This window comes from Dermochelys coriacea, chromosome 6 (assembly GCF_009764565.3).
Source record: "Dermochelys coriacea isolate rDerCor1 chromosome 6, rDerCor1.pri.v4, whole genome shotgun sequence".
NCBI classification, from domain to species: domain Eukaryota; kingdom Metazoa; phylum Chordata; order Testudines; family Dermochelyidae; genus Dermochelys; species Dermochelys coriacea.
Window position 1 is genome coordinate 65,524,860 of NC_050073.1, and position 27,612 is coordinate 65,552,471.

A 27,612-nucleotide genomic window follows, 5' to 3' on the forward strand; every position below is an offset into this window, starting at 1 on the left:
AATTTCCAGCACTGCCTTAACTCTGTTTCCAACATGGATATGACTGTGCCATACATATGGAGCCACTCACTGTCCAAATGGAAGGAAAAAGTAGGATAATTCTCCTCACATTCCTATTAAAAACGTAAAACATAATAGATAACCTCATTTTTTCATGAAACCGTGCATGCAGGGGAGGATCTTGATGTAAACTGGAGATAGGCTTTGTTGGAACATTATACCTTTTCTATACATTTTTACTGGTGTTTTGGCCATTCTGACTAGTTTGCTCTCCCATGAAGGGGGAAATAATGGGAGCCTCTTGGTGGTTATTAACTAAACACTGTTTAGTTTGGTGGCAAAAGATATTGGACCTGATTCAGCAACTGCTTACAACAGTCCTACATGCATATTAATTTTCTGACATCAGCAGTTACTCTTCTTTTGCATCACTGTGATAGTGGACTTTGGACTACTGAGTCCAAATCCTATTATAACTGTACTGTTAAAAACAAAATAAAAATGGCAGGCAAGCCTTGTAGGAAAGGTGACATCAGTGCAACAAGCAATAGTGAATTTAAATCGTCTCACCTGGAATATATTGCCCATCGAGTAATCAAGTGAGATGATGACATCCACATTCCTCTCGGGCTTGAGAAGCGGTGGGCAACTGGTGTTAATGAAATAGCCAACATCTATTAGGCAAAGATGTTTCTCCTGTGGAGTCAGTTTGTTAGGGGATAAGTCCAGCACAGTGTCTGAAAGATAACTGTATTTTAATCAGTGTACCACTAGGAACAATGGACTATTTTCTAAGAATAAGAAAACAAAAAGACAAGAGAGTATTAAGTAGTATCTTGCAGTAATTTTAATACGGTTGTAACATCCTTTTCAACTCCTCATAATTGCCTCCTGAGGTTACATTCCCTCTATATCTGGCCCCTCAAATAGTTTCTTTTAATACTGCTCTTCACAACATAACATCTAGAGTGGTTTTCTCCTCTCTTGCCTTCCTACCTCTTCTCCATTCTCCGTTTTAGTATCACATGGGAGGGAATGTCTTTTGAACAACTTTTGTTTTTGCAATCTCAGAACAAAAGGTCCTTCTCTCTGCTTGAAAATCAGAATGTAGCTTGTCTAGTGTAATTTTCAAATCCAAATATTTGCAAGTTACCTTTTCTTGCATTCTTATGTTTCTAACAGCAACAAAATATCATACTTCAAACGTATAGCATCTCTTATCCAAGGATCTTATCGTACTTATGAAAATTAATTAAGCCTCACTATTCCTAAAAAGTAGGCAAATATTACTAGATGGATTTTACAGATAGGTAAACTGAGGCATGCAACGATATAAGGCCCAGATCCTGATAGATTGAGTAGCACATCACTCCACCAGTAGTCCAGTCCATTTGGCTTCTCCCTTCTAAGCCCATTATCATTCCCTGGTGGTAAATGCCATTACCTTACTACCTGGGAGTAAGGCACTATTCAGCATGAGTAAGGATATCAGAATATGATCCTAAATGATTTGCCCAGGGTCACAAAATGAGTAAATGGCAAAGCCAGGAACAGAACCCTGGAGTTCTGACTAGTTTGTAATCAGAAGCAGGAGTTAACAGCTAGATCACATAGCTGCTTTATATAATTTTTAATAGATTTCATTTCTGCTGACTTGTCTGCCGTAGAATCATACAATAGAGTTGATTTAAAATATGTATAACAACTGTAAGGTGTTCCACATTTTGGAATACATCTTTGACAGCATCCTGAAGTAATAACTTATGTTTCCATATTCCCTGTTAAAATTAGCAAATAATTCTGTAAAAATGTAACATTCACAGCTGCTAGGAACTCAAGATCCTGATTTAATGAGGGTAAGTTACTTGGTGATTCACAGAGCAAAAGCAGGAAGGGGTTTACATTTCAGTTCCTTTTGGTTCGGTGTATATTATTAATTTAAAATTCCACCCCCCAACCCAAACCCCCAGCTGCATATCACTGTGTTGAAAGTGTCCTGTACCTACTTTTCACTGGAAATCTGAATTAAAGCAAGCACTTCATTGAGAGAGTCCCCTCTTACATATTCAAACTCAAAAAGAGCCTTTAAATAAATCCTTCCCATTAAAATCCCTCAAGGGAGTCAACTGGATTTCATTTCACTGTGTAAAATTCTCTGGTCTCATTTCACAAATTTACCACAGCAAAAATGCGGCCATTCATGAGCTCTCTTCCTCCCTCTCCAACCACCACCTGGCTGGTAAAAAAAAGTCATGTTAAACCCGATCTGAGGTTTCAGGTAGGTCTTATCTGAAGAAAACTCTTTAAAACAAAATAAAATGCACCTTTAACCTAGAAAACCTACCCTTATAACTCATAACACATGAGCTAGGGGTCACCAAATGAAATTAATAGGCAGCAGATTTAAAACAAACAAAAGGAAGTATTTTTTCACACAATGCAGTCAACCTATGGAACTCCTTGCCAGAGGATGTTGCGAAGGCCAAGACTATAACAGGGTTCAAAAAAGAAATAGATAAGTTCATGGACAATAGGTCCATCAATGGCTATTAGCCAGGGTGGGCAGAGATGGTGTTGCTAGCCTCTGTTTGCTAGAAGCTGGGAATGGGTGACAGAGGATGGATCACTTCATGATTACCTGTTCTGTTCATTCCCTCTGGGGCACCTGGCATTGGCCACTGTCGGAGGACAGGATACTGAGCTAGATGGACCTTTGGTCTGACCCAGTATGGCCGTTCTTATGTTCTTATATCATTTCTGCACACGTAGATGACCTCTCTTCCTGCCTCTGTTCTAAAGATGGGATCTTGTACCTAACATTTTCTTGGCTTCCCTGAAGTACCCAAAAGAGGTTGCAACACCCAATCAGTTATTCACTTTTCCCACAACAGATTGTATGCTTTCCTCCATGCCACGCCTTATGCATGGGACACCTTCCCTGAACTAATCTGCAAGGCTACCGTGCTCTCCTCCTGCAAATCCCTCCTCAAGACCCATTTCTACTAGGTTGCCTTCACAAATATTCCAGCTGATAATGCTAGTTGATTGATTGTATGTTTTATCCCTCTCCCCCCGTACTTCAGATGTTGCTGGTTTTCTTAGGATGTGAGCTCTTTGGGACAGGGACTTTCTCATGTTGTGCATTTGGAAAACACCTAGCACGTTGTGGGCTCTACCTGAATCCAACTGACAACAGCAGCAGAAGGATCTGCCACTGCCAGCAGGGCTGAGGGTACAATGGCAGCCAGAGTTGGACAGGTGGGAGCTAGAACTTGCAAGGAGCTTGGAGGTGCACAGAGGTCAACCTCATCCTCTTGCCTGCATTCCAGGGATGAGGTCCCAGAGTGGCTGGTTCTCCAGGCATAAAGGCAGCATATATGGAGAGATTCATATTTTCAGCCAACCCATTCACTCACCTCTAACACATAATGACTTGTTACGTTTTTGTTATTGCCATTAGTCGTATCCCTTGACCTGAGGTGATACCTCAAAAGTGCAGCTAATGTTTAGTTGCAGTTACCTTTCCATTCAATAAATCCTTTCTGTTGGAGATAGTCCTTGTAAAATTCTAGGCCTCTCAAGAAGTTATGAGTCTCTTCCAGTAGCGGTCGAGAGGTTAGAATATCGTTAAAGATTTCACAAAGGTTCCCTGATGTGGAACGGGAAGGCTTGATGATAACGGAAGAGTCATCAGAAGCATTATTTTCTCTAGCTGGGAAATAGAAAAACGAAAGTAAGAGAGAACTTTCACAAAGAATGTGGAATGTTCCTTTCTTGGGCTAATCACCCTCTCTGTCTACTTTGTGGGTCAATGCTCTTGTTTCTTTGTCTGTGCATCTCTCTCTCACTCACTCTCGCTCTCTCTCTCTCTCACACACTCACACACACACTTTAATGAAACAGTTGACCATATTTGATTCTTTTTTAAAGAACAATTTCCAATTTCTCGCCTTCCAAATGACATGCTTGCTTCATAGCCCTGCTGAGAGCCTGACATCACCAATTGCCCCACCTTTTGCATAGTCACAGTTAAAGTGAACTAGTGGTTTGAGAGCAAAATTAAAACTAATCAAAACATTTTTAATTAACACGTAAATATGGCTGGGTTCAACAGGATGAGATTGGAAGGGTCATTGGGTGAGTGGAAAGGTGAGCGATAAGTTGTTTTGGGCTAGTAGGATGATACTAGCACTTTAGGATTCTTGGTCCTATTTGATTTCAATGATCTTTACAAGAGTTTCCATTTCAATTGTTTAAAAGACATAAAAATAAGGCAAGGACAGTGCTACTGACCCAGCGTCATTACCAAATATGAAACAATGGCAACACAATATTGGTCAGCTGAGGAAGTGGCAGAAAAAAGGTTACACTGTAATATACTGGTATCAGAGTCCTACATGGCCTCCATGCAGAATGAACCCATTTCTGTCACAAGGGGAAGACTCCCATATTATCACAATGCTTTCAGAGTAAATCTGATACAAGTGAAAATCATACTGGGGGATCCACTGGTACCCACAGTGGAATGACAGAACACAAGTAATGTACTGGTGTTTAGAGAGTTTGTGAGGGTCCATTAGCAGAAGTAGCAGAAATGTATCTTCTCCTAATCCTCTCCTTGATAATGGGAACTATGTGGTCAGTCAAGGCAAGAATATATGTTGATCTTAAAACACTTTAAACTCTTACCCATATCTGCCATGTCTTTTGCCCAATGGTCCCAGAATTCATCTGAATTTGCGGACCCATATAAGCCATCCAACAAATTTTGAGTAAAAATATTAGTCCAGATACCTGCAAGTCCAACCACATGAGAGAAATACCATATCAGCTCAAGTTAACCAGTGGTTTACCTCATCTGGATAAAAATGTCATGAATTTTTACTTACAAGAACCCATGTTGAGTATAATTAACTAGTTTGAGTTGATTATGCTGTAAAGTAGTGCCCTAGATAAAAGAGCTAATCTGGGACTTCAGCTACAAAGATTGGCAGAGCACAAACAAGAAAAGCTCCTCCTCAGATGCTGGTGGACATTGCATTCTCTCACTCTACTGGAGGGCAGCAAAGTACAGACTTCACCCACCCAAAAAAGATCCTCTAATGCCCATGTGTATTAGTGGAGTTAGAGCGTATAGAATATTGACAGAAAGGTGTGATGAAGCAGAAAGAATCCAAGACCCTTCTGTGAAGTGGTCTTTGGGTCAGACCAGCAGACCAGCAGAGCACAATGTAGTGAATCTATTATTAGTAATATCTGCTAAGGGTGTAGCTGTTGTTGCTCTTTCCATCGGGCTGAAGAGAGTGGGAGGGCACCAGCAGGGGAAGATTTGGGGGTAGGTGCTAGGATGGCAGTTGGGAGGCATGGGGCACAGAAGCAAGGTGTCTGGGACTGTGGAAGCAGCCTGGTGTTGAGGGGAGTTGAGGAATAGCCTTGAGCTCCACCTGGTGTGAGGACTAATAAGGCCTTAGCAACAGAAGCACATACGGAGCTTGCCTCAGCCATGGCACACCTAGCATGGCTCCAGGGACTGTTTCAAGAGAGATGGCTACCACAGCACTGCAGAGACCCCACAGGGGCAGCATTTATGATGTAAATGAGACCCAGAGACATCTGCAGCTCCCCAACAGCACGTTTTTCTCTTGCATGAAATCACCAGCACCCAAGAGGGGGTTATCGAATCAAGTGTTATTACTTCTATTTATAAACGAAGGCGTGTATCTGTTTGATGGGAATTTGACAGGTACAGGATCAGATTATGAATGGACTTGTGTAGGTGTATGGGGTGCAAGGAGCTCCCACTTCTTGGGCCCTCAATGCAGGGTGTGTTCCCTCCATGCACACACACACAAGAGGCCAAACTCAATCATGGTGTGACTGCCAATGTTGCCATCTCTTGCAATGAGAGTAAGATAATTTTATCCCCTAGTGGAGCCAGTTAGTGATGCCAAAAGCTCCTCCCCTGGCATGGATTTCAGTCCTGCTTAAAGGGGGGAACCCCTTCTGATTGGCTCCCTTCCCCACATGCCTGCCTCCTGGGGAAAAGCAACCAATCAGGGCTGCTGCAGGAGGCTCTCTCCCCTCAAGAGTCAAGAGGAGTTTGGGGGTAGGGCAGGGGAAAGCGGACACCATTGTCACAGGAGAGGAGGGAGCAGAAAGACCTTAGCAGCTCAGGGTGACTCTGCTTCCTCCTCCCTTCCCCATCCTATGAAAAATGGATTGGCTCTGTTTGCTGCTGCTCCTTCCCCTCCATACCTGTGCCACCAGGTCTGGGAAGGGGGTGAAGAATCTCTGGAGTTGCAGGAGGACCAGAGATAGACAGATGGGCAAGGGGCCGATGTGGGAATGGGGGGACAGAAGTGATGCGGGGCTGGGAATGCATCACTAATTGGTGATCTATGGGGTGGGTAGGTGTGGGGGCTGGTGGGCTAGAATGGATGTGTGGGCTGGTAAGTACATAATTCATTTCTGGGCTGGGGGATAGATAGATATGGGGCTGCAGGGCACAGAATTAATTATTTAGAAATTTGGGATTTGAGGAGAAGCTGGAATCTCTGCGAGAGCCAAAACCAGCCAACTCTGTATTTGGAAGAGTTGGCAATTCTGATTGTATCAATAGGGGAGGGGGCAGGGGAAGTTCAAAAATCAAAAGATAGACCAAAAACACAATATAATTTTTTTTAAATCTCGTTATTTTAGGGAGACCGAAGTATGATTTTTGAACTTTTGAGGTTAGCAGTACTCGACTCCATTGGATCTGGGTAAACTTGACCTTAGGAATCTGGCCATTTAGGACTGCAATATATAGATCAGTGGCCAGCCAGTGCCACATTTATGTTCTCTATGGTGTTTTAATTAGGCTATATTCCATGAATAATAGATCACCTTCCAGAAAGCAGATCCGAGACTCTGGGAGCTTCTTCACCAACCTCCCCATGAAGAACTCACTGTCAAAATTTTCTGATCGAATGGAGGCTCCATATTTCTGGAATCCCACCTCGTAAGGTGAGAACTCCACCCATTCTACAAAAGGATTGACACCCAAGACTTTTATTATAATGTTAAGAGAGTAGAAAAAGAAAATGAGACTTACGCAGATGGATAAAGCAATTCACAAATCAAACAATTTTGCTCCCCCCAGCTCCTCTGTGCTGACTGTAGCTTGTATATGATAAGCCATACTACCTTCTTCATTCACGTTTGGAGCTGATGTACATGGAGACTAAATTGGTTTCTCATCTTAGGAGAATATTGTCTCTCCAGATAAGAGTTGAGAGACCCATTGATGAAGCCCTGGGTGGAAGCCCAGGATTGAATGAATCTGGATACTATGACATAGAGGCCAATTGGTGCCAACTGGCAATGGGTTCACTGTTGGAAAACAGCAACTCCTAACAGGTCTGACAAACTCACTACCCTAACACACTGCTTTCATGGTATTTATCCATAAACCATGTCATGTAAGATCTTACATGAAAGCCAGGATCATGCTGATCATTAATATTATTGTGAAATGTGTGTGTGCCTATTATGTAAAAAGTTACGTATGTATAATGATAACATGCTCCTAAAGTCTGAATCAAAGTAGGGTTGACAAATGGGTTTTTCCAAGACAAAGGGTAGATATCCACCTATCTATCTTGGTTCATGTGTAAACTAAGCATTTTGTAAGTCAACACAATGGAAACCCCCATTAACGTATAAAGTCAACAGGGAGATGGAAGTGAACAGGGAGAAAAGACATCAGAGACTGAACCACAGGAAGCTGGGGATAGACAATGAACTTTGGGGATATAAGGAGAAGACAAAAGGACACCCTTGATCCTGCACATGAGGAAATAATCAGGCAATGCAATTTGGGAAAATAGGATCCCAACCTGCCCTGATTGGAAACACTGTAAAGAACATTTAGGTGACGTAAGACGGCTTTTAGACTGATGGTTAGTCTGTTAAAGTTAAGTTTAATCTCTAGAAAGCAGGTATTGATTTTGTTTTATATGTAACCTCTGTTTCCATTATCCTTACTCACTATCTCTTAAATCTTAACCTTTGATAATAAACTTAAGATAGATTTATAGTGAAAACAATCTCCGTGCTGTGATGTTATACAAGAACTGATCCTGGGTTGAATCAGATAAGTTGGTGTGCACTTGGTTCCCTTGAGGACAGAATACGTAGTATTTCTGTGCGTGTTCAGTGGATAAGGGCTGGACTCTACAAGGGAACGATTCAAAGAGGGGTCAGGGACTGGGGTGAACCTACTGTTAAGCTGCAAGGCAAAGTAAGTGCTGGCATAGCCCACAGGAGACTGTTTTAGTGCTTAGCAAGCTGGTGGTGCAAAAAGGTGGCTCTCAGTCCTGAGCATGCTGAGAACCATCACAGATGCTAAGGCCAAGATTTTCAAAAAATGCGGGCCTAACATTAGACTCCAAAGCTCAGATTCAGGCTTCTAAATAAGATCAGATCATCGTCCATTTAGATATGTATATGGCCCTCCTCACGGTAGTATCCAAGGGCAGTAGAGAGGTACTCTTCTGATTTTACAGATGGGGAACTAAGACACAAGGTACATTAAAGGATTTGCCCAAGGTTACACAGAAGGTCTGTGGCTCAGCTGGAAACTACACTCCAGTCTCCTGAGTCTACAACCAAGTTCCCTGTCCATGTCCAAGTGCCCTATCCACTAAATCATCTCTTCTCATCTTCAAAAGTAATGAGCACCCAGCAGTTCCCAGGTAAGGACGAATTCCTTTCTCACTCCAGTAAAAGGTGAACTTTCTAGAACTGGTGCTGAGCAGGAGGGATTTTTTCCCTTCTCAAAATCTCTTTAGCCTCTCTGACCCATAAGGAACTGAATTCAGAAACAAGGGTAAAGCTTGGAACACTTACCTCTAAATTTAAAAGTGCTGATCTGTTCTGCTTTGACATTGAGGATTGCATAGAGAGGTAAGGGGTTCTGACCCTGATCCACAGCCTTGCGCTGGTCTGAGAGTTTACTTTCCTCTGGCTAACGAAGGAGACACAAACTATCACAAAGAGCACAAGGAAAATTGAAACAAAATCTGAAACGCAGTAAGAAGAAGCTGCCAACAGAGTCAACCTAGGCAGCATAAATAGATGTGTTAATACCAAATGCATAAATCTATTGGACATATTTTCAAGCCGGACAGTCTCCGGACACAAATCCGACGTCAAGAATTATAACATTCAAAAACCAGTCGGAGAACACTTCAATCTCTCTGGTCACTCGATCACAGACCTGAGAGTGGCAATGCTACAACAAAATAACTTCAAAAACAGACTCCAAAGAGAAACTGCTGAATTGGAATTAACTTGCAAACTGGACACCATTAAATTAGGCTTGAATAAAGACTGGGAGTGGAAGGGTCATTACACAAAGTAAAACTATTTCCCCATGCTTATTTTTCCCCCTACTGTTACTCACACCTTCTTGTCAACTGTTGGAAATGGGCCATCCTGATTATCACTATAAAAGGTTTTTCTTTTTTTCCTCCTGCTGATAATAGCCAACCTTAACTGATCACTCTTGTTACAGTTGGTATGGCAACACCCATTTTTTCATTTTCTCTGTTCTCTGATATATATATATCTTCCTACTGTATTTTCCACTGCATACATCCAATGAAGTGTGTTTTAGCCAACAAAAGCTTATGCTCAAATAAATCGGTTAATTTCTAAGGTGCCACAAGTACCCCTTGATATTTTCAGAAGTGGCCTCCAAATCTCTGTCTGGATTTCTGCATGGATATTTTTTGACACCAGGTAACATTTTCAAAAGCATCTGAGTGATTTAGGCACCTAAATCCTATTGACCTTTAAGGAGGCAGAAGCAAATTTGCAGAAGTTATTAGTGATTTTGGTGACTGAGTGCCCAACTTCAGACACCTTTAAAGGCAGCTGATTTTCAGAGGATGGTTGCTCAGCACCTTTCGAAAATCAGTTGGGCACTCAAAAACTGAGGCACTCAAAATCACTCGATGCTTTGGAAAATCTTAAATCACGTTTGAACATGGACCTGGGCACTTTGGTGAACTTTATCCATCTCTATTTCTGAACAGTTATATTTTAGGAGACTATATGTTTGCACGCACACACATAGTCATTAAAGGCTCAGAGAAGTCATTTTCCTTAGCCATAGCATAGCAAGTACGTGCTCCAGGAAGCACTGTACGTACCTCATCATGTAAAAACGCTTCCTGAACAAGTGACCACAGCTCTGTAAAAGATGAGATGTGTCCTTCTTTTGCCCTCTTAATCATCTCTTCATAATAATACTTCAGATGCTCCATGGAAATAACATTCATCTTGCACTTCATCACCTGTTTCTTTGCTAGACTGATTTGCCCTTCCAGAGTTTTCTGTGACCAGTCGGTATTTTTGTACAGGTTGGTCATGGTCCTGAAGCAAAGAGGTGATGTTAACAAAACAAGAATCGGTTTAATAATACAAACACATTACATTTACCTGGTGTCTTCCACTCAAGGACATCAAGGCACTTTACAAACTTTGATGAATTAAACCTCACAACACTCCTATGAAGCAGGTGAGGATTACTTATGGATGTTCTTGGTCTCTACAGTATTTAGACCCAGATCCAGTATTCCTCGAAGAGCTTGGGGCTGTTTGGATCTGAGGGCTTGGATTGGGCCCTGTGTCCAGTATTGCTATTCCTATTTTGCCAATGGAGAAACCCAGAGAATTGTTAAGCATTTACTCCTAACCCCTTGGACTCAGTGCAGGGTTCATATTGACTGCACCGGGAGCAGGATTCCTGTCCTAAATACATCTGGTTGGAACGTTTATGACAAAAATGAAATTTTCACTGCAATATGCTGTTTCAGCAAAGCCAAAATGTTTCATGAAGCCATATCAGTTTTGCTGGTTTTCATCAGGAAGGAGAAGGAAGAAACAGTGAGACAGAGAGAGAGAGAGAGAGCTTTCTTATAGCCTATAGCCTGGTTAGGGCACTGGCCTGTACTGTGGGAGACCCTGTTTCAAAGTCCCTGCCTCTGCCTAATTCAGTGTGATCTGGGATGAAAAACTATTCTAACTTAGGCAGAAATGGGACTTGAACCTGGGTCTCCCAAGCCAGTGACCTAAACACTCCACTGCCTAAAAAAAGAGATCAGGTTTCAATCCAAAAACAGACATTTAAATATAAGTCACAAAAATCGTCAAAAGGTTTTGCTTTTGTTCCAGCGCAGAATGACACCAAATTTCAAAACCTCAAAAGTTGCCACGCAACAGAACTGTCATCCTGTGATCAGCTCCAGTCCAAAGCGAGTTCCCCAAATTTACCTGAGTGTCAGTGGCAGAGCCAGATCTGTTATACAATGCTTCCTCCTCTTCCTCCAGCATGGTACACATGGAGTTTTACATGACCAGGCACAACACCATTAATTTTCAGAAGCTGCCCTAGAAATGTTCCTCAATCAGGATATGGGGACCCTTGGATGTAACTAATTGAGTACTAAACAAATGCTCGGGGCATGTGAAACAGTGATTCTTTAACATATTTAAATTGTGGGTTACAGATCAAATAAACGTAGCATTTCTAACATTGAAAAAAATCTAAAATAATCTGAAACTGATCTTGCAGTGCAAGTATTCCTATGCAAGATAGTGAAACCTAAGTTTCTTCAAACACATGCTGGTTGCCCTGCAAGAATTAAGAATGAGGCTAAACAACATCTCTGTTTATATACATTACTTAGGCTATGTCTACACTACCATGGTAAGTCGCCCTCAGTTACACAACTCCAGATACATGAATAATGTAGCTGGAGTCAACTTAGCTTAGGTCGATTTATTGCAGTGTCTACACCGCACTGGGTCGATGGGAGACACTCTTCCGTCGACTTACCTTACTCTTCTCATTCCAGGTGGAGAGCGAGCTGCAGTCGATTTAGTGGGTCTTCACTAGACCCGCTAAATTGACCACCTGGTGCATTGATTGTTGGAGCATCAATCCGGCAGTAGTGTAGATATAGCATTAGGCTGGGAATACACAAAAGTGGTGGGGAAGAACAGAGGGTATCTCTGTGTGAGGGCAAGTAGAACCTCTGTGTTTATAGGTTCTAAGGCTTTCTACAATGATGTGTGTTCTTTTAGAAGAGAGGGGTTGAAAAAGAGAGAAAACTTGGAGAGATTTAGCAGTCCTAAATTGAAATTGTTTTAAAATGCCAACTCAGAGTTTTAGCAGTGGACTAGGAGCATTCAAGAACACTAAGGATCTAAACAAGTTACAAGCGTTTGTCACTGCACTGAAATATCAGAGTCACAGCCATTCTGGAGCTGTAATTTAAAAAAAAATAAAGCCCCTCTCTTGTCCTCACCATGTTGAGCCAGAAGTACCAGTGAGATATGTAACACAGTCCAAGAGATTCAGCTTCTGGAGACCTAAGAGGTGGCCATACATTGCTGACATTGCCCTGATACTTCCTCCTGTTGCCATGACAGCTATCACTGGGATCTGTTGAAAACAAACATTAACCTTAACATTTAGCTACCTGCCTACTCAGAAAAGACAACTGAAGATCTGGGGTTGGAATCAGCAGATATTCTCGGAAAATGCTTAAATAGAGCCAATGTTTAGTCAGTCCTCAGGAGAGTCATCTTATTCATTGATGTTAGTGAGGAGTGAACCTCAAAAGGTATGTGGGTTCCATTGGCCTCAACTGAACCCTAAAAAAGTTTAAAATTTTGAACAAACATGCAAAGTCTCCTTCTCCTCACGCATTATCAGTAGCACTGTGATGATTTATACGAAGAAGAATTTATACGATAAGAATTTGTCCCTTAGCATCAAGAAAATGTTTTAAAGATCTAATAATGAAAGAATTCAAAGAAGTCATGATCTGCTTAGTGAGCTAAGAGCAAGGAGGATTTGGGCGGGGGCGGGCAGGGAACAGTACATCCATCAAATGAAATTATTCTTTATTAATTATTTACTTAACTCTAACAAAAACACACCTAGAAAGGGAAGTGTTAAATTCAAAATTCATCCTGGTTCTTAGCAGCAAAGCAGATACTGTGGAATAACAAGAACTTTTTGTGAAAAATCAAAACCAGAAAAATTTCATTTCAGAAGTGTAGGCAGGATGTCTTATGGGAGTTGAATTTCTGAGGCCTCATGCCCCCATTCTCCTCTATGAGCCAGAGTCCCTGGCTGGACTACACTTCCCATTTTCAGCCAATTGTAATATTAAAGCATGGCGTACACGGCAGCATTTTTAAACACTACTCTGTATATAATTCCAGAATCCTTCATCATTTTTAAATATGGCACTTTGGGGTTCTGTTCCAGCTCCATGAAAATCAATGCATTTGCCTGCAACATAGAAGGTCTGAAGATAAAATTCACTGGGAACTGCATAGATGCAGACTCACCATATCTGAAATATATTTTCCTCTCCCATAACCTCACCCTAGTCACATTACTGACTGACTCACAAACCTCATGCTCATGCAGATCTCTCCTCAGCTGAAGAACCTTTTTCAAGGCACTAGCAACCACCTTCTTCCTTTTCTGCAAGAAATCTTGCTCCTCTTCACACAGATTGTACCCTAAACGCACATCTAGATTTTCTGGGCTGGAACATACATAATGATATGTAATCACGCAGGCCCAGATCATCTTATTAAAATGTAAACAATACATTTTCAGCAATTAAGTTCTATAAAGAATCATGATTCACCATTCAGATTTACAGACACACAAACCAGTCCCACAGCCTCAGAGCAAACAACTGACATTAGCCTCTTCACGGTTTTGCATTGTCTTGGTAACCTTTCTATGTTTTTCACTAGAAAGTTCACTGAGATTAATGGAATTTCAGCACATATCTAGCAGGACCAGCCTGACAACAGGTTTATTCTCTAAGCATATCTGGTATTTCAGTCATTGAAAGATAGCTAAACTGTAGAGAAATCTCTTCATGCCTCTAATTAGCTTTGTCACTGGCACCCCTGCTATGAATCTTTTCTGAGATATCGTGGTCAGAACCAAACACAGGATTCCATGTGAGGCTGCATGATTGATCAATGCCATTGTAATATACTATGCTCTGTATTTTCTGTTCTTCATGCATCCTAACATTTTACTTTACTTTAAATCCTATCCGTTTTTTCCTATTGCTTTCCTGCTTCTTGGACTCTGCTGGGGTATGTTTAAGAAGGCTCCATGCTGAGAGTAAGGATTTTAATTCTCTCATTTTTCATTTTAGGGCCTTTGCAACTAGGTTCCTCATAGTTTTCAGATTCCCCTTTTTCACTTAATATCATGGTGTTCATTTATGTTATGGTTTCCCCCAATGAAGTTTACTATATTGTGGTCCCTCTTCCAGTGGCTCTACTATAGTGACTTATTGAACTGACTTGTGTGTGTTACTTATGATTAAGTCAAGAATAGCCTCTCCTCTCAAGTGCTTTAGAATTAGCTGTCCCAAGAAGCAATAAGAACTTTATGGAGAAAGAGGATTTCTTACCAATCATTTACTTGGACCTGCAGCTCCAACTGTGTACCCTAAAAGCAAAGAATTATAATATTAAAAAGACAAGTAAGATTTCAATAACTGAACAATGGTGGTTTAGTGAGAGGGATGGTCTTTTCACTCCCCAATCTCCGTGTCTTCTGAGATGAATGGTTTCCCACGCTCCTCCTCTGTTATCCTTAGGAAGGAACAGGAGAAGGGGAGTAAATCAGCCTACTGCCCCCAACAGATGTTCTAGACAGCCTAAAGTTTCAGCAGCAGTGGAACTGACAGCATTGTTTCTGTTTCCACTGCCGAATGAGTGGGATAGACCACCCACCTCCCTGTTGATGCCCAAATGGAGTGGTGGAGCAGTGCGCCAGCCTGAGCAGCAATACCAAGCTTCCCCTCACACCAAGACAAATGTTGGAGGAAGGGGGCCAGCCAGCCCACTGAAGACCAGCAGAGGGAGAAAGGATGTAAGTCACTAGGACCCACCAAAAGGCTGCTAAAGGTAAGAAAGGAGAAGTCAGGGCCTGCTGAAGAGGGGAACACTGAGACTTCTAGGGATGGGGGGATCCAGAGGGTGTCAGAAAGATTTTCATTTTCCCTTCTCCCTGGGAGAAAGGCTCCTGAGGGATTAATTTCTTCACTCCCTAGCCTCACTCCAAGCCTGCCATGAGGTTTGGAAGAGGGAGCACAGTCCCTGCTGGCAGAGTAAGAGGAGATGATTGGATTGGCGCTCCTCTAGCTCTGCCTGGTCTATTAGAACTGGAGGAGCAGTCAGCTAGCCAGCTAAAGGGATGATGGGTGACACAAATGTCAATCAGCCAAACATTTTTAGATTAAGATTAAAAAATATCCAGCTGGCCGGAGAGCAATGCTACTCCTGCTTTCAGGAAACTTAGTTTTGGGCACACCCACCCCTATTCATCATCTTCAGAAAGGGATGTCCCAACAGTGCTCAGACCAATAAAACGTCGCTATTCTAAAGACAGTGAACTTTCTGAGACAGCATAGCATCTACGAAGCCTCAATAACCTGATAGTTTTATCCCAGCTTCCTGTCCACCCCACTAGTTTATTGATAGATTAAACAGATTACCAATTGCTGTAATGCTTAACAGTTGTTTTCCTTTATTCATTCAACTGACCTTTATCTTTGTTCCCTTCAGCAAAAGTCAATGTAAATGACACACATTCACCTTTTCTACAGGAAGGCCTACTTTCACTTTCTGTCCCACAGCAAGTAATGTCAGGGGTATTGTTAAGGAGTCATCTGAATTGTCTTCATTCTCTTCCATATCTGAAACACACTGGGGGAGAGAGAACTTAACTGTTTTATCTGGAGGCAGGAAACATTTCAGATCTGTTGAAGAAATGAGCAGCTCTGATCCTCTGTAACTGGGTGGGAGAGTTGTAACAAGTGACAACAAATAGAGGCTATTACCTGCAGCCTGGCTTTTAGCATTGGCTCCCAACTCTTTATGCAGTGAAAGAGGAAAGTATCCGAGTCCATAGTGGTTTTCTGTGTTCCTTCATATGATGCATCCACCGTAAGCACAACGTTTTTATTCTCTAGAGAAAATAGATTTATACAGGGAACACGACTGAGTCTGGGATACAACAACCAACATAGTCGGCACACTTCCTTCTGTGCAGTTTACATATTTCACACAATCCTTCAGCAGGCTACCACACTGACAGATCTCAAGCCAAAGCCAACCAAAAATGGCCAGTAGCCAGTATTCTCATTCAACAAAAGGAAATTTGAGACAAATTGGCCTTCCCACTGTTGACTTGGGGGGGATCCTCTCCCACTTTTTTTTCACTTATGAAAGCATGTGCCACCTTGGTAACTCTATCCCTTTTCCTTAAAGTTAACAGTTAAAATTGAAAGAGGATTGAGGCTGAGAAAGGCAGCTCAGAGATTTTCATTGCACCATATTTTATTGTCATTCAAAGGGCTATTTAGAAACCGTCCTCACTGCGACTTAATATGCCTGCAGCTGGAAATAACAGGTTACTAAAAGAGTAGATTTTGTTGCCTGCTACCCTAGCCAGGAAATGGACTCACCTTTCAAATACTTTTTATTCTCCTCCTTGTCCACCTGAACTTCTAAGCAGCAAACTTCACGCGACTGTGAGGGACAATCAGTGAAAGAATGGATGATAAAGAAATATACTAAGAATGTTTCTAATGGGGGTGAAGACTGGAGACATGGACAGCTGATGGGTTCTTGTGCAGTTTGTATCATAATCAGAACATGTATGTCAGCTTCCCACTGTTCCTGATCAAGGTTACTTCAACTATCTTCCCTATAATTTATTTCAGTTGATCTCTAATGTATTGTTAATGCTACTGTAGCTCCTTGGGATACTTCAGGGACAACTTATACTAAATCATTAAGGCACATTCAGACAGCATGGCTGGAAAATCTATGGCCAGAAGATCAAAGTCTTACTCCTTATTCAGGAAATGAAGAGGAAAAGGATAAAACATGACTTCAAAAGACAACTCAGGATTGGCAGTTGTAAGGAGAGGCTCCTGTGGAGTGCACGCTGCCAGCAGCTCTTCCACTACTTGGTAGGGTGCAGTTTGTGCTCCCTAGGCATTGGGCCAGCCAAGGGCATATCTCTCAGCAGTTCAAAGTAGCTAAAGTGGGACGCAGCACCACTCAGGTTTGGCCCATCCACCCCTCGGAGATGGACACAGAGAGGCAAACGGGCCAACCCTGACTGGCACTGCAAGCCAGTGCACTATGTCACAATGCCACTCATATGGAGGGGTTGTGGCAAACTGGCCTTCAAGCAAGACTGGGGGCTTTGAGGGTCAAAGTGAGATCCCTGCAAAATCCAGGACTATTGGGAGGTATGGCCCAGGAGGATTAGCAATGTTTCATATACCACCTGCGGGGTAATAACATGAGAGGACTCCAAGCTTGTAAAACTTAATTGGCTGTTTATTAAGAGAGGCTGCAATTGTAGCTAGCATTCCAACCATGTGCATGCAGACAGACTTCCAGGTGCCTCCTCCAAACTCTTCCCTCCTGCAACCTGTGCTCCTCCCTCCAAGTTTCATGCAGGCTGCTACAGGAAACAGCCTTGCCTTCACTCCACCCCAATTAAGGCTAATGCCAACGCACAGTACCTACATGCCTCAGCCACATTGTGGCTAGCCTTTGAAGAGGCAGACCTAGAGCAAGAACAAATATTTGCACCCTCCCTGCCCTTGTGATGCTACACATGGCCAAAAACTATCTGACCCAAAGTAAACAGAATCAAGCTTCTCACAGTGAATGCTTTCTAGCAGATCTAGAAAGAAACACTGTCTAGAAAACCCTGCTGTATAAAGTACAGGAAGTACAGAAAGGATTTTCTGGCACAAGGAAAAGAAACAAATGAAGAGAAGACACTTAGGGAAGGAACAAAGGAAAAGTCAAAATTAAACTTACTACTAGGACGCCATTTGTAATGAGCTTCTCGGGAGGACCAGGACTGAAAAAACAGAACCAAGAAAATCAAACCCATTTTATTGAGTTGAAGAAATTCTTTTAAATGAGCACTTGTGAGTGTACAGTTAAGAACAAATGGCTTCCCTGCTTAAAAATTAATGCAAAACACTAATGTATTTTGAGAGCCCTAACAAATGGAACAGAAATATGGGCACTCACTAAGCAAATTAAGCAAAACTTTAAAAAGTTAGACAATGGAGATACACAGCTGCTATCGCATTGAGAAACCAAAAAAACACAAAAACCACAAAACTAAAACTAACAACTGAAGGTTAAAACTTCATCTTGGGATAAAGATGGTCCATAACAGAGCAGACCACCTAGACTGGTGCCCTGGTCAATGTTCCCTCTACTTTATTTATTTAGTGTACGTATACTATAGGGGCTACAAACTACACTGAGCACTGAGCTGCCACTGCCCTGAGCTGGCACCACAAATCTCAGCTAGGCCCCTCGCTGAGCTCCTACACAAGGGGCATCCCTGCACCACTACCTCCTTCCAGGCAGGGGAGCATGGAGACCAGGAGCACTTCCACCACTCTGCAGTGAGGAGGTGGGACTGCACACGCCCTGTCCTGGGGGTGAGCGGAGCAGGTTCTTAAAGGGCCATACCACATCCCTGCTGGGGCCACACAGAGGAGACATGAGTGGCATGGTTTCTGACCTGTGCAATATATACAAGATTACAACACGGCTGCATGTGTGTGCAGCTTACAGGGAACATTGATCCTGGTCCATCTAGATTCATATGCTGCCTGTAGCATGATATGGTGGGAGAGGTATTCATCTGAGCAGCTTTGGCATTTGGACTGGTTGCCTCAGCTGTTCTGCCATATCTCTGCAGCCTAACAATACACCATACAGCTTCGCTCCAACCTCATGGGAGCAGGTGGAGCCCACCCCAGGGTTCTCGTGTTCTCCTGCAGCACCCAGGCCTAGGGTCAGATGGGCTATAGTGAACCATCCCCATTTGAAACCAAGTGCTATGGAAGCCACAAATGTCTTTGCCTCAGATCAACCTGATTTGTGATTAACTGTAGCGGAAGCCAGCATTTGATCCATAAGAGGAAAGCAAAAACCACTATAAATACAAATTATGCAATACTTTAAAGTTGGAGGAAATATCCTGTCTGACTACTACAGATTATTATTTACATCACGGTCATCTAGGAATCCTGAACAAGGATCAGGATTCCATTGTGCTAGGCACTATACAGACAAGCAATAATAAAAGACAGTCTTTGCCCCAGAGAGCTTACAGTCTAAGGCCTCGATCCTGCAAACACTTATGCATGTGTTCAGTGGTGAGCTGGAGCCGGTTGTTAAATTTAGAAGCCCTTTTAGAACCAGTTGTTCCGTGAGGGACAACCGGTTCTAAAAGGGCTTCTAAATTTAACAACCAGCCAAAAGTGGCGCCTTAGGTGCCAACTCCATGGGTGCTCCAGGGCTGGAGCACCAAAGGGGAAAATTTGGTGCATGCAGAGCACCCACAGGCAGCTCCCCGCCCCACCCCAGCTCACCTCACCTCCGCTCCGCCTTCTCCCCTGAACATGCCGCCCCGCTCTGCTTCTCCGCCCCCCATGCCCCTGGCTTCCCGCAAATCAGCTGTTCGCACAGGAAGCCTGGGAGGGCTGAGAGGCAAGTGGCAGCTTCGCGCTCAGGCCCGCGGAGGCGGAGTGGAGGTGAGCTGGGGCGGGGAGATGGAGGAGGGCCACCCGCGCTGCAGCAGGTAACTCAGGGGGCGCACAGGGGAACCGCTCCCTGCCCCAGCTCACCTCCACCTCCCTGGTCCTGAGTGCGAAGCCACCGCCTGCTTCTCAGCCCTCCCAGGCTTCCTGCGCAAACAGCTGATTCGCAGGAAGCCGGGGGAGGGCGCGGAGAAGCAGAGCGGGGTGGGGTGTTCAGTGGAGGAGGTGGAGCGGAGGTGAGGTGAGCTGGGGCCGGGCGCAGGGCGGGGAGCTGCCAGTGGGTGCTCTGCACACACCAAATTTTCCCCATGGGTGCTCCAGCCCTGGAGCACCCAGGGAGTCGGCACCTAAGGTGCCACTTTTGATGTGATCAGTGGGGGGAGCGGCCACTCTCCCCCCCAGCTATGGTACCCCGCCCCTAGGAGCCAGAAGGACCTGCCAGATGCTTCCTGGGAGCTGCCCCAGGTAAGCACCGCTGGGACTCCCCACCTCGCTCCCTGGCAGATCCCTCTGGCACTTAGGGGTGGGGTGGGTACCCGCTACGGTGGCCCACAAGACCCTCCTGCCCAGTTCTGGGGGAAGTCAGGGGACAGGGGAAGGGGGGTGGATGGGGCAGGCGTCTCAGGAGGGGGGGCATCAAGGAATGTGGGGGGGTTGGATGGGGCAGGAGTCCCTGGGGGCGGGGATGGACAATGACCCCCTCATGGGGTGAGGAGGGAACCGGTTGTTAAGATTTCGGCAGCTCATCACTGCCTGTGTTTAATTATTACTGTGAATAAATCAATGAGACTACACTCAGTAGTAAAGTCAGTGAGACCACTGAAATCAATGGGACTACTAATGGCAGTTGTAATAAAGTAAGTTTGCTGTGTTGGTCCCAGGATTTGAGAGAGACAATGTGGGTGAGGTAATATATTTTACTGGACCAACTTCTGTTAGTGACACACGCAAGCTTTAGAGCAACATAGAGTTCTTCTTTAGATCTGGGGAAGGAAATCTCAGACACACTGATTTCACAGTAAAGTAAGCATAGGCATAAGTGTTTTCATAGATACATAGATTTTTAGGCCAGAAGGGATCATTATAATGATCTAGTCAGACTTCCTACATAACAAAGGTCATAGAATTTCACCTAATGATTCCTGTAGCAAGCCTATAACTTCTGTTTGAGTTATAGCATATCTTTGGGGAAAACACACAATCTGAATTTAAAGACTGAATGATGGAGAAATTGTTCCAATGGTCAGTTACTCTCACTGTCAAAAAATTGTATCTTATTCCTAGTCTGAATTTGTCTTGCTTCAGTTTTGTCATTATGACTTTTTCTGCTAGATTATAGAGCCATCTATTATCAGAGATCTCTTCCCTATGTAGGTACTTGCAGCACATGCTTATGTCACCCCTTAACCTTCTCATACATAAAACTAAATAGCTTTAAAAGTCTGTTATCATATGGCATGGTTTCCATTCTTTTCCATTCCATTCTTTTCTAATCATTCTTGTAGCTGTTTTCTAAACCATTTCCAATTTTTAAACATTCTCTTTGCAATGTGGTCACCAGAACTGGATGCATTATTCCATCAATGGTCTCACTGATGCATAACACCTCCTCCCTACTTGAGATTCTCCTTATTTTATACATCCAAATACCTCATATGCCCTCTTAGCTACAACATCGCACTTGGAGCTCATGGTAGTTATCTACCATTACTCTTAAGTCTTTTTCACTGTCACTGCAATCCAGGATACTGTCTCTCATCTTGTAAGTGTGACCTACCTTCTTTACTCTAGACCTTGCATCTGGCTGTATTGAAATGCATCTTGTTCAAAAGAGTCCACCTTACCATGCAATGCAAATTGGTTTCTATAAACTGACTTGTCCCAATGTTATTTACCATTCCACCTATTTTTGTGTCCTCTGAACAACTTATCAGCAATAATTTTATGTTTTCACCTAGATCATTGATAAAAATACGGAATAGCACTGGACTGAGAACAGACCCCTGTCAACTAGAAATACCTGCAACAGGTGTACAAAACTGATAAATAGAGTCAACATGTGTTGGGATAATGAGATCAAAATAAAACAAAGTTAAGCAGTAAAACTGTAATCTCAACTCTCCTCTTCTTTTTTTTTAATGGAGGAGGAGGAGGAAGATACATTTCCAGTATTACATTCATGTTGATCCTTGTTGTGAATTTATTACCACCACCTTACCAGTCTACACATACCACTCAAGGGCCTACAACTTTGGACTTTTACTCACATTTTCTCCATCTTAAATTCCACTTCCAGAGACTCCTGTTTCTGAAAAGAAAAAAATGATATGCATCAATCAATGGTATCATCCCAATTCAGACCAGAACTATCCTAGCTTTACTTTCTGGACAAATCTCTTCCACCAGACCCTTGATGGACTATCAGGGATGTTATCAGATTATGCTTCCTTTTACTGCTGGCCAATGAAAATGAGAATCAAATGAAAGGAAACCCACCGAACCTGGCAAAAGGAACTCCCCCTGAAATAATTGTTTCATTTAGGAAATGTATGAGTTTTCCTCAGGTTTTTCACCATCAATTTTCACTTTCTTAGGGAAGCATCTGAGCATGAGGAGATTAAAATTAAGTCAAAGGGTAGAAAGCTATTGATTTGGACTCCATAAGATAAATAGCACTTTGGACAGACCTAAATGATAACAAGTTGTCAACATTTGTTAGCCTCTCACAAAGATGGTGGCATAAGAGAGAATGAATGTTTTTTTCTGACTCTATGAAAAGAGATTTTTGGTGCCACTGCTAATAAACATTTAATGAAACAGGACAGGAGTATCAGCTCATGCAAAGCCAAAGCCAGGTCACTATGAGAAGCAGATGAGACAGCAACATTCTACTCAGCTCTCCTGCAATTTCAGTCCTTACCTCTGATTTCAAAGAGAATATCTTATAGACTACCTCTCCAGGCCTGACTTTAGCAACATCAAACAGAACAGTGAATTGTGCATCATCTTTGGTGAGTGAATCCTCATCATAGACTGTCAATTCTAGGATATTCTGGAAGCAGAAGGGAAGATGTGTAAGAATTCTATATCCTAGTTAAAGAGACAAAAAATTAGGTAATCTTTGTTACATTATCTTTCAGCTGAGAGAAGAGAAGAACAAAGGAGGCAGTGCATTCCTTCATGAGCCTAGCAATGTGGAATTCAGTTAATAACTAAATTCCAAGAAACTGGTGCATAATGATTCAGTCAGTGTCTTTTCAGTCATCTATTGTATCCTGTGATGGGAAAAATGGTACCTCTCTTGAGAGCCTTTGTTGTCACCCAGTTCAAGGAACGATGATTTCAGCTTCTCCATAACCAAGTTTGTCTCAAATAAATCAACTAATCTCTGCTGTTTTACTTTGCACAATCAGCTCTTTGGAATTCAGGCTCAAGAGCATTTCCCTAATTTGTCTACTATGTTTGATCAGCAAGATTTAAAGTAAAGCTTCTGGACTCTTCATAAGGATGAATTCTCATTGTTTTAAGTACCTTGGCCTCATTCTGGATCCTGAAGTAAAAGGTCTCATTCCAGACAGGGTTATCAGTTTGCTTGATGGTTTTGGTCTTGACCTTTTTATTTGAAGCTGTTGGCAGCCACAGGCTCACGTAGCAATCAGATGCAGTGACTGCAAAAGAAAAAGAAATGACATGCCAGTATTTTATATCAACTGCTTAAAACTTGTTTCAGTCTTAGAAGCGGATATGAATGACATTACCCAGCAGGCTTTGGGGACAAAAGAGAAATGGTCTATTCCAGAGAGAGAGAGAGATGGATGGATGGATGATACCACAGAGCTGTGCTCCATCCAGTGTCTGTCTCTGACACTGTCTAGTACCTGATGCTTCAGAGGAAGGTACAAGAAACCCTACAATGCACAGTTACTGTTAACCTGTGCACACAAAAAGTATCTTTCTAGCCCCATTCGAGGTCATCTGATGTCCCAGAGCCCAAGGGCCACTTATTTCCCTTCAGAAGCTCTAGGCTATTTTTAATCTTTATTATTATACATCTGGATATTCTTATTAACCACACTTTATTTGAATCATTGTGGACACTCACTCAACTGCCTTTTTGCTCAGGGGCTTGGCTGTAACACTCTATCTGAAAAACTCCAAGACACAAAGGGCCACTCAAAGATGCATAGTGTCAGGTCTGTCTTGCAGCCAGGATTGGGCCAAGATTCTGCATGGCTTTGTGAAGTGAGATGTGTGGGGTCTCAGACATATTTCAATAACTAGCATAGCACATCTTGGAATGGGATGGTTTAACTGGACAGGTCAAGTTACTGTGCATTAGGGGAAAGTGCAGGAGAGGAGAGTTAAGCAACTGGAGGAGTGGGGTCAGAGTGACTGTCTTTACTGGGGATATTCAAAAGGATTTCTCATCAACTATGGAGGATCTCTGCAAATGGGAGGTGAGAGGGTCCCAAAGTACATCTGTGACAGGTTGGACCCCCCTTCCAGGGTGACACCTGATGTGCTGGGATCCCACCGAGCTTGCCCGTTCCACCAGCCTGGGCTCCCTCACCCTGTCCTGCTGCGTGCACACACATACACACGCACACACACAAACACACACACACACACGCAGAGGTAGGGATGCACCCAGCTGTAGAATCACACAGTCTGCAATCAGCTCTGTGTGGGAAGACTCAGCTTGGGGAATTGCCCAGCACTCTGGTGCACACGCTCTCTGGAGTGTAAACCCAAATTTATATTGTCTTGTGCTGTATAGAGATCTATGTAGAGTAAGCTCATGAAATTCACCCCCTGCCTCAATGTGGAGGAAGATATGCACAGCTTTTTGTTCCCCCAACCCCCGGTCACGAATTGCACAAACTGGGTTTTGGCATAAACAAAAAAATAAGTTTATTACTACAAAAGGTAAATTTTAAGTGAGTATATGGGATAGCAAACAGATCAAAGCAGATTACTGAGCAAACAAAACAAAACACACAACTAAGCTTCACACACTAAGGAAGTGGTCACTAACCAGTCGATCGCAACCTCCGGTGCTGCAGCATGGCTGCCACTAAGGCAGACTCCCTACCCTGGCTTCACACCGCTCCCAGAAGTGGCCACCACGGCCCCGGGGGCAGGGGTCTCCCTCTGTGTGCTGCTCCTGCCTGCAAGCGCCGCCCCCACAACTCCCATTGGACGGGAGAGCTACAAGGACGTTGCTTGCAGAGAGGGGCAGTGCACGGAGCCACGTGCCCCCCGCCTTCCCCACAGGGGCCGCAGGGGTGCATTGGCTCCTTCCAGGAGTGGCATGGTGCTGGAGTAGGCAGGGAGCTTGCCTTAGTGTCGCTGCATCCACTGCCAACAGAGAGCCACTGGAGGTAAGTGCTGCCCAGTGGGAGGCCGCACCCCAACCCCCAGCCCTGACCCCCTCCCAGAGCCAGCACCCTGTACCCCATCCTGCACCCCAACACTCTGCCCCAGCCCAGAGCCCCCTCCTGCACCCAAACTCCCTCCTAGAGCTTGCACCCCTCACCCGCTCCTGCACCCCAACTTCCTACCCCAGGCTCAGCCCAGAGCCCCCTCCCATACTGTGAACCCCTCGGCTCCAGCCCAGAGCCAGCACCCCCTCCCTAACCCCAACTCCTTTCCCCAGCCCGGTGAAAGTGAGTGAGGGTGGGGGAGAGCAAACGATGGTGGGGGGATGGAGTGAGCAGGACAGGGCTTTGGGGAAGGAGCAGGGCCCTGGGGAAGGGGCAGGGTAGATCCTGGGTTACCCTTAGATTCAAAAAGTGATCTTGGGCGTAAAAAGGTTGGAGACCACTGCACTAAGGACTACTGGCTACAAATCATAATTTCTCACCCTAAATGTTGTTTTCAGCAGGTTTCAGAGTTTCTTGAAGGTAAACTGCACTGCTTGCAGTGTAAATCTGCAAGGATTCCTTTTGCAGGCCGACCTTTCTTGCCTGGGCTCAGCCCCTGCCCTCCCCCCCACCTAAGTTCCTTTGTTTCTTCAGGTGTTTTCGGCAGTCTTCCTTCTTGGGTGAAGAGGCAGTGGAGAAGAGCCCTAATTAACTCACTCCCCAGCCTTAAATAGGATTTGCATATAGCGGGAATCCTTTGTTTCCTTGTTTGACCCCCACCCCTTTCCCGTGGAAAAGTACCAGCATTTCAAGATGGAATCCTGTATGAGGTGACATGATCACATGACCCTGCAGTGTCAAAGCAGCATCCCAGGAAACTTCCCAGGAAGAAGGAAGATTAGTATCTTTAAAGTCCTACTGTCCTTCCTAATGGCCCATCCAGGCTGTTTGCATACTGTCTGGTGGGCGTTTCCCACGTGAAAACACAGTTATAACTATTACATACTCAATATTCCCAGCTTCAGATACAGAACAGATACATGCATACAAATTGGATAATCACATTCAGGAAATCATCACCTTTCCAATGATACCTCACATGACCCACCTTGCATAAAACATACCTTAGTGATGCCATATTCATATCATAACCATATTTCTATGAAGAATATGGGGCATAATGTTACACCAGATTTCAAAAGGGGCCAGAGTAGGCCACTGGGAGGGGGGATATGTAGGGAGGGAATGCTAATTAAGAGGGGTATTCACAAGAGACACCCATTTTGTCTGCATACTCAGCACATATTTAGGACTGGTCCTGCAGGTTGCTTTTCTTATCAAGGGAGAATCAATATAATTTTGTGTGGCTGAAAATCTGGGGACTGCAGAAAACAGAGGGGTTTAGGCTGCTCAGAATTCTCTACATTGCCCTGAGATACTCTAGGGATTCTGAGTGTCTGTAGTTCCTTATGATATCTTTTTAAAACATGTGGAACATTTGCATTTCATACAGACTGGCTGGCAAAACTCCAGTCTATGAGTTGATTTATCCACATGTGAAAACCATAAACAAACTGTCCCAAGGAGATTAACAGACTGCAATGACTGACTTCAAGGACAATCAAAAGGAAACACAGTTGGGAGTCTGTCCCACTAACTCCCTGAAAGACTATGTCCTCACATCTGCAGGTACTTCAGGCATTTGATGCCCCCCCCCGCCCCAACAATAATCCAGGTACAACTTCTTTAATTATACTGCATTTGCTTCTCAAATATATTGCTCACAGTCACTGAGCTCTGGGGAGTACTGAAGGAAGAACACAACTCACAGAGGTCTTTCGAGGAGATGTTCCTGGCTCGTATGACTCTCACAGAGAGCAGGCAGTTGGGAGAGGTTTTGATCTGCAGAGAAACCAAACACAAGTTTCATCAGCATAAAACACAACAACAACAAATATATTCCAAATAGGACAGAAAAGGGCCTTTCTACTTACTGTTTGCTCTTATTCTTCTACTAGTAACAATTGTTCATAGTGGAAGGATACATTGCATGACTACCACAATTACCGTTACCCCTGAAAACTGGTTTTTAAAATGGTTTTTGTCTCCGCCCCCAGGTAAATTTAGAATGAAGGAACCTTGCTCTAATTTATTAGCAACAAGTTATGCCAGATAATGTATTACAGGTTATTGGGTACGTGTGTTGGCTGGATGAAGGTATGAGCTGGGAGGAGCCACGGTCTCAGCCTCTGACAACATTTACAGTCAATTCAATGCTGCCGCATCTTCAGACTTCCTGAGTGCATTGATGGCTGTCAAGCCTGGTTACGCTGCAGATCTGCTGGCAGCAGTGCACCACCCACCCAAGTTGAGCCAGAACTGAGCCTTACATCACACCAACCCTGGCAGCAGGTAGTTGCTTGAATGAGCTCTGTCTAGATACTTATACTGTACCCCACCATGATATCTGGGCACCTGATAGGGTCTGGCACTGCATCCACCCCGTGATATCAAAGCACTGTCCAGGGATCTAGGCATTAGGACCCATTTTTCAC

General features: G+C 43.7%; 1 protein-coding gene across 1 annotated transcript in view; it reads right to left on the bottom strand.

Annotated features, from left to right (window-relative positions):
* PLA2G4B (phospholipase A2 group IVB) overlaps positions 1-26,983 on the bottom strand; it is a gene marked incomplete at its 5' end in the record, with an annotated part of 30,692 nt that extends 3,709 nt beyond the window's left edge. Inside the window, 17 exons of the mRNA XM_043516836.1 lie at positions 571-737; positions 3,521-3,712; positions 4,690-4,794; positions 6,886-7,023; positions 8,890-9,007; positions 10,197-10,419; positions 12,357-12,493; positions 13,478-13,613; positions 14,508-14,545; positions 15,697-15,807; positions 15,942-16,069; positions 16,569-16,632; positions 17,947-17,989; positions 21,962-22,002; positions 22,615-22,746; positions 23,226-23,362; positions 26,887-26,983. Of these exons, the coding sequence (XP_043372771.1) occupies positions 571-737; positions 3,521-3,712; positions 4,690-4,794; positions 6,886-7,023; positions 8,890-9,007; positions 10,197-10,419; positions 12,357-12,493; positions 13,478-13,613; positions 14,508-14,545; positions 15,697-15,807; positions 15,942-16,069; positions 16,569-16,632; positions 17,947-17,989; positions 21,962-22,002; positions 22,615-22,746; positions 23,226-23,362; positions 26,887-26,983 (2,007 nt within the window). The remainder of the gene's footprint in view (positions 1-570; positions 738-3,520; positions 3,713-4,689; positions 4,795-6,885; positions 7,024-8,889; positions 9,008-10,196; positions 10,420-12,356; positions 12,494-13,477; positions 13,614-14,507; positions 14,546-15,696; positions 15,808-15,941; positions 16,070-16,568; positions 16,633-17,946; positions 17,990-21,961; positions 22,003-22,614; positions 22,747-23,225; positions 23,363-26,886) is intronic.
* Between the last annotated feature and the right edge of the window lie 629 nt (positions 26,984-27,612).